Raw genomic sequence first — 7,376 nt, 5'->3', positions numbered from 1 at the left:
TCCATGCATTGCCGCTTCACAACAGAAAAACGCAAATAAAAATGCCCACAGACGTACCTTGAAAATCCCAACTTAACGTAATAGGGGAACACGTTTTATTTTGCTTCAATCCAATCAGATGTCTACATTAACATCCTACTCTCAGATGATAAAAACACTAAATCTAAATTTATTGAAATGTGATTGGCTCTTTAAAAGAGGTACGAGATTCTGCCCCGCGATAAGAAGAGATTGATTTACATCACAATCCTGGGGCTTCGGGGTTCAATAAAGGTTAAGTCATACTAAAGGCCTGCTGTTACCTGGGGCTTGCTGGACAACAGTGATAGCGCATCAAGCAACACTGCAAGCCAAGTGATTAAAGTCGGTCAAATAAACATCTCGCTTATCTCAACTTTGCATTGATTCTATCAAATGGACAAGACTGACCACTTCCTAAGGAGCATTGTAGTGGGTTTTGTGTTGTTTATGAGATGTCATTATAACTCTGGAGGACTTTTAGAAGAATGGCTTCCAAAATCTATGGATCCTTTAAAAAAAAAACAAAGCAGGCTATATGGTATACAGTATGTATTATCTATTATACTGTAAAGATGATTCAGTTTACTGGGATTATATAACATGACAATGTACAGGCTGTGATTTCAAAGAGAAGCTCCATATCATTACAGGCTCTGGTGTCGTTCTTCACAGTCACAAACACAGATACAGAGAAAGCGAAAAAGACAGAGAATCAAAGAGGCCAGATGCCATTAGAAGACAAAACACAACATTTGTTACTCTCGTCTTCTCCTCACAGTGCGATTAGACAAGGGGCATTTTTCCTCTTTTTTTCTCTATGCTGTGACAAAAGATTAAAAAGGGGGGAAAGTAAAAAAAGGAAGAGAGTGTATACGCACGCAAGAGAGAGAGAGAGACACAGAGAGACACAGTAAAATAAAAATCAACACCTTTCATTAATCTTTGGCAACACTAATCATCACCCCCCACCTACAGACACACACACACACACACACCTCCTCGTTAAACAAAGGAAGGAGGTAATCAGCACCCCGCACCTCGTCCTGTCAAACAAGGATGATGACTGTTGCTGTGGCAAAGCGGAAAAAAAGACAAAAACACACACACACACACACACACACACACACACACACACACACACACACACACACACTGCCTAAGCCCCCCCTCTCTTCTATGCCTTCTCTCTGCAGTGATAGCCATCAGGAGGAGTCCCACAATAGACCTTGACACCATCTTGCCTTTGAAGCACCTTGAATACTTCACAATGTGAGCGAGTGAGAGTGAGAGAGCGACTGAGTAAGTGAGTGTGTCTCTGCGTCTCTGTGTGTCTGTGTGTGAGAAAGAAAGAAAGAAAGAAAGAAAGAGAGAGAGAGAGAAACAGAGAAAAGAGAGTGATATGTCTAGATACTATGCATATACTGTAGGTGGGTTCCGTTTCTCCTTTTTCCTCTCTGAATCGCAGCTCCACTTTGCAGCCCAATGAGCATCAGCTCTTCATATCTAATTAGCGGGGAACAGATGCTGCAGAGAAAGTTGGCACACAATAACCCCTCTTCATATTGCATTGATCTGTGAAGATAGCAGGCAATCTGAGCGAAGCCTCGCTCTGACAGTTGGCAGATGAAGTTAATCAAAACGGATTGAGAAAAAAAAGAATAAAAGAGAGGCAACAAATCTGACATCCTTGATAGGGTATAATAACAAAAAATTATCATATTTTGACGGCATCGCATTAGCGGGGCGACAACCAGCGTGACAGCCACCAAATAAATTACCCGAGATTTCACAAACAAAAAAGGCAAATCGCCAATTCAAGACAGTGACTCCACAGCAGCTAAGTTCTGTGTTAGTCATTTTTTTTGTCACAGTTCTTTCAAAAAATACGTTGTTTTCTGTGCTCTCAGAGATGGCGTGAGGCTATCAATCGAGTGTCATCGTGACAACTCAGTGACACAGTTGAACCTGTGGAGCCATCGTAATGAGCTTAGCTCGATTTCCCCCGAGATCGGGACGCGGGGCTTTGATGCGGTGGAGGAGCAGGTGTCATCTACATCTTTCTCGTGGACAACAGTACCGTTTCGAGAGAAAAGGGTTATTATAATCCCCTTCCAAGCGCTGCGGTGTCCAACCTCGGCCAGTCTCACCCAAACACGCCCTGTTTAACCGCACCAGACATGGACAGGTCAGATGACAAAAGAGCCTGTGACCTTAGAGTTAAAGAACCAAACCACCCCTCCACCACCCCCAATCCCCTTCTTAGCCATGCACACACACACACACACACACACACACACACACACACACACACACACAATCACAGAAGCACACAGGCAAGCCTGGCCCAGAGCATCAGTCGCTATTTTTTGACTCTCCCCCCATCATAAATTTGGCCAACCTGCCATTGTTTGGCCACCAATCTGAGCAAATTTATTGGCACTGCGGCCAGGGGGGGCGATAAGGGGCCGGGGAACAACAGCTGCTACCAGCTCTGGGTGGCGAGATGAGCCCGATACCATTGATATGTGCTCCCACACACCACCAGCCACCTCCTCCCAGCTTATCAGGCCTGCAGATCAAACTCTTATTACAATAAAAGCCTACATGGAACTTTGGTAGGGTGGGAGAGGGGTGTGTCTGTGTATGTGTGTGGAGGGGGGGGGGGGGGGGGGTTGGGGGGAGTCTAGATAAGGGGGGGGGGGGGGTAGGAAGGGAGGGTGGAGGTGGGGGGGACAGTAAAAAGATGACCCTAAAAATACTCTCTTTCTTATCTTTTTTCATGGGGAGAAAAAAACTGGATGGAGGAACCCAATGTGATGTTTCAATGGTGGTGGTGAGGAGAGGGTAGTTGGGAGGGATGGTGGCGGTTGGGTTGAGGGAGGTCGCTGAATGGGAGTGGGAATAAAATACATAATTTATCACCATATTATCGGAATATCCAGGCCGACTAATAAAGAGACTGCAGAGTGACTATTTTTTTGTCTTATCATCCCGCAGAGCTAAAGAAGGGGAACGGAGGGTGGAGGGTGAGAGGGCTGCGAGTTGGGGTGGCGGAGTTGCTAGAGTGAGGGGAGGGTGTAGGGAAGCGAGAGAGAGAGAGAGAGAGAGAGAGAGGGAGAGAGAAAGATAGAGAGAGAGAGAGTGAGATTATCAGCCTGCTGCAGACTGCCAGCCTGGAATTCTAATGGTAATAATCGGGTGTCTGATGGTGTATCTTCCCCATGCTTATCTCCCCCATTATCACCCCTTATCACCTCAGTCATCGGGGCAAATTAATGGAGCTCTTTCAGCATTCGCACTTTATCTCTACAACAGAGGGCACCCCAGAGAATGGAATAGGCAAAATATGAAAATACTCTGTGAATCGCATGGGGTTCAGATAACAGGGCAATGTGTTCAAGGGGGAACAAAAAAAGGGGGAAAAAGAAGTACCTCACCCATAACAACCTTTTTGTCCTCTGCATTAACCGCTTTACTGTGTGTGGGATTATGCCTTATATGTTATCTGGCTATGCCCAAATATAAAAAAGTCAGATTTCACAAACCAGTTTAAATGAGTTTCACTGACATCTCTGACTGACACTCTGACAATTAACTTACTAAAAGAAATAGAAATAGGCAAAACAGTACGTTTATTATGATGAAGTAGCCTACACCCTTTAGTCATTTTTCAAAAGACAAATAAAAGCAATTTTGATCAGCATGGTAACAAAAATATCCAATCTATCCAAAGAGACTGTTGTAAGAGGACTTATAAATCAATGATCATTCAATAATAATCTCTCTGTCTCTCCCTCCCTTTCTCTCTATGCCTGAGTGTGTCTAAGTGTTTGTGTACACACGTGTGTCTATCTCTGATGGTGACAGTAAGTGCAAGGTAAATGTTTTGTTTGCGCATTTACGGATGTGCTACAAACGTAGCAATTAAACGTTGTAAAAAGTGATAGTAGCCTAATGTAGGCTGCATGACAACAGAAAACCTGTTACAATAAAGAGCAATAGCGTACAACTGACATGTCAAAACAGCTCTCGCCAAACAACTGTGATCTCCCAGTTCTGTAAGAACTGCCCAGTGTACAGTAACTGTCACATGCCTACAAATGTTCAATTTTTCTTATGAAAAAAAAAATGTCGATGTCGAATACCAGCAGATTGTAACTTTATGTGCCATGGCAATGACTGAACTTGGTAAACCACATAGGAGTTTAGCCTACATCCATTTCGCTACCACTGCCATTCTATAAACGTTGTGACAGGAGAAGTAGGCTAGCCTATAGGCTACAGCTGTCTTTAAAATTGTTTAAGAATAATCAAATTAACTGATTTCCAATATTCTCACAGAGAAGAAAACAATCCGAAACACTTACGTTTAAACTGCCTCGGGTTGCTCTGCTTCCTCCGGGACATTCCTGGTTTGTGCGATTCAGTGGATCTTGCTCTGAGACTTTCTCAGGAACACCCTCTGATTCATCCAAACGGCGACAAATGTATTGCCTTGAGCTGGAACTGAAATCTATAGAAAGCAGTCTGATCTTCAATCACGATAGATGTTTTTTGTCTTATTCTGTCCTCGCGATATGGTTTGAATCACTCGTCTTCTTGACGGTTAAGCTTTACCGGACTGTGATCCGTGCGGACTGACTGTGGAGATGAGAGCGTGTCGCGCTTTTGTTGCAACACTAGGTTTGAACCTCTCGCTGTGCCGTAGCTGTAGGCGTTAAATTGACAGTCTTTCACCTCTACAATAATAAGGCATTTGTATTCTGACCGGTCGGTGTGTGTCGGTGTGGCATTTTTTTTAAGTTATATGTCAAGTAGACTTATAGTATTTGTGACATATCTTTGTTTAAATATCAGTGGCTTTTAAAGTAGCCAATTTGATGGATTTTTACAAAAGATGAATCTGAATAGGCTATACAGACCTATTATGTAGGCCTATAAAGTTTATTTTATAGGCCTACAACTGACAGGAGAGGAGAAGTAGCCTCAGTAGCCTACCTCTTTTAGGTAGACGGCTGTATGCCATGACCTCACTCTGCATAGGCCCGTTACTTTGTTTTAGGCCTATACATTAGACTATATTATGCTACTCTATTTTACCTGCATTTTATTGGCTATCAAATTCAAGTGAGAAATAATGGAACTAAACCAAAAAATAGTTGTTTTAATTTGCTTTTTAAATATAGGCTTAGCCTATACATTCTTTGTTGTATTAAATTATAAATGTATTTTATGTGAAAACACGCCATTTTAAAATATATCCAACAATAGAGGAAAACTGGCACAGAATAGTTCTCATTTTATAGCCTTTCATTGTTGTTGGCACAATCCATTTTAATACAGGCAGAATTAAACATCCTAAGACATTTCTCCAATGCAATGCAAATAGATCGCAATTTTCTGCCATGTAGCAAAGAAAACATGCCAACAAAGCCTCAGCATCGCAGGGCTGAGGATCAGCAAGCAAGCAGAAGGCGCTATTTATTTTATGTATTGCCACATTAGAGATGCTGCGATTGCCGCAATGTTAATCTACCCCACAATCTGTGGCTAAAATTGAAGGATTTCCACCTCTCCTTTCATGGAGGGCATATCAATACGTTCCATTTGAGGAGAGGATTCCAACGACATTCAAGCATGGGAGCGCGATAACGCCCGAGTTGGCATCGCGGGCGCGCCGGAGATGGATTAATTATGAGCTGAACATGGAAATTGGGCTTATCATCACTTAGCAAAGGAACCCAGCTCACACGATCAGAGGACTGGGATAAGACATTAACAATGCGATGGCACCTTGCAGCCCATCGTCTTACAAGTTCGATTTTTTACTGTAATTAAAAAGTAACATGCAATTATGCCCGTATCTCCTTCAGCCCACCAGAAGGAATGGTGTACATAATTATGAAGTAATGTGGTGAGGTGTTAGGGCTCTTGAAATACCGAGGAATGGGTGACCTTATTTAAGGAAGCACTCTGTAGGACAGTGTAGCCCACATCTTCGAGAAAAATAAACATCTTATCTTTCTATGTGTTTACAGACCATGTCGACGGATATAGTAACAACAGTGTTGTAAAGAGCTGAAAAGCAACATACCCAAGGACACACTTCAGATCAGACACCATATTCTAGATGGTTTATTTTGTACTTTCACAAATGAGTTCAGGCGTTTCTCAAGAAGCAGGGACTGATTTTTCTACACAGACTTATAATATTTTGAACATGCTAAGGCATCATTCTTAACCTTTACCTTGATAATTAAGTAAATTACTTTGAAGTGCTGCCTGGAATTTTAACCCTAGAGAAATGTGTGTGAGTTTCACTAAAAACCCCTAGAGGATATGTGCAGAATCAAAAGACATCTCTGTGAATGGCATGCATTTTTGCATATAATTATTTCCCCAAACATTTCTAAGAATATTTACCATCTGGACTGGGAGATTGATTTGACTTCCAAGAACATATTTCATCCAATCAGAGAATTATCTCAGCCTGTGCAGTAGGACTGGGCAAGCCTTTACTCACACCTTACATTGTGCGTCTGTAAAACAACTATCTGATAGAATTACACTGTGAAATGGGATGGCAGGGAACCTGCAAAATGATTTAATTTCACTATTTGCCTGTGGCATTGATACTGGCGATTTGGCTTCTTCCTTGCTTCTTCCTCCACCTTATTTTTTATAAAGACAAGTTAGATCAATTTAATTGGACTGACACGACCCTTGAATATCCAGAGGTGCACTTATCCGTGTTTTTTTTTTTTTTTTTTTTACTTTGGCAAGCGTAACAATCAGCCAAGACACAGAGTGAGCCTCGCCTCAAAGGTAGAGACCTTCTCCGAGCCCTGTAGTCTTAGGATACTCTCTCCCTAAAGCGCCTGCACATGCAAAGCTGGAGATATGTTGTTGTTGCCGTTTTCTTTTTCTTTCTCTCCCTTTTTCCCCCCTTCTTTAATTCACTGTACAGCAGGCAAATGCGAAATCCAAATCCGTTTGGATGTTTTGCTCTCACACTGTCGACCAGGTTCACCATTAAGACAATGTTATCCCTCTCTTTCTAAATGAGTCATATTTATGGGGGTACATGTGGGACTTTGGTGATAAGGCGTGAATGGCGAGGGCTGCTTCCTCTCAGAGACACACACATACACACACACACACACACACACACACACACACACACACACACACACACACACACACACATACACACACACACACACACACACACACACACACGTACAAACACACACACACACACACACACATACACATACCCTCCCCCTTTCTGATGTTTACTTCTGTGGTCTTACCCCATGTTCAGCCGCGCCAAGGCCGCATGGAAACTCCAAAAG

At 42.6% G+C, this 7,376-nt stretch overlaps 1 protein-coding gene across 1 annotated transcript in view; it reads right to left on the bottom strand.

The window, feature by feature from the left end:
- Positions 1–4,646, bottom strand: part of zfpm2b (zinc finger protein, FOG family member 2b) — a 41,862-nt gene extending 37,216 nt beyond the window's left edge. The window contains exon 1 of the mRNA XM_042077635.1: positions 4,389–4,646. Coding sequence (XP_041933569.1) covers positions 4,389–4,428 — 40 coding nt within the window. The 5' untranslated portion in view covers positions 4,429–4,646. The remainder of the gene's footprint in view (positions 1–4,388) is intronic.
- Between the last annotated feature and the right edge of the window lie 2,730 nt (positions 4,647–7,376).

The sequence above is a fragment of the Alosa sapidissima genome, chromosome 21 (genome assembly GCF_018492685.1).
Source record: "Alosa sapidissima isolate fAloSap1 chromosome 21, fAloSap1.pri, whole genome shotgun sequence".
Taxonomy (NCBI): domain Eukaryota; kingdom Metazoa; phylum Chordata; class Actinopteri; order Clupeiformes; family Clupeidae; genus Alosa; species Alosa sapidissima.
This window is presented reverse-complemented; position numbering and strand designations above follow the sequence as displayed.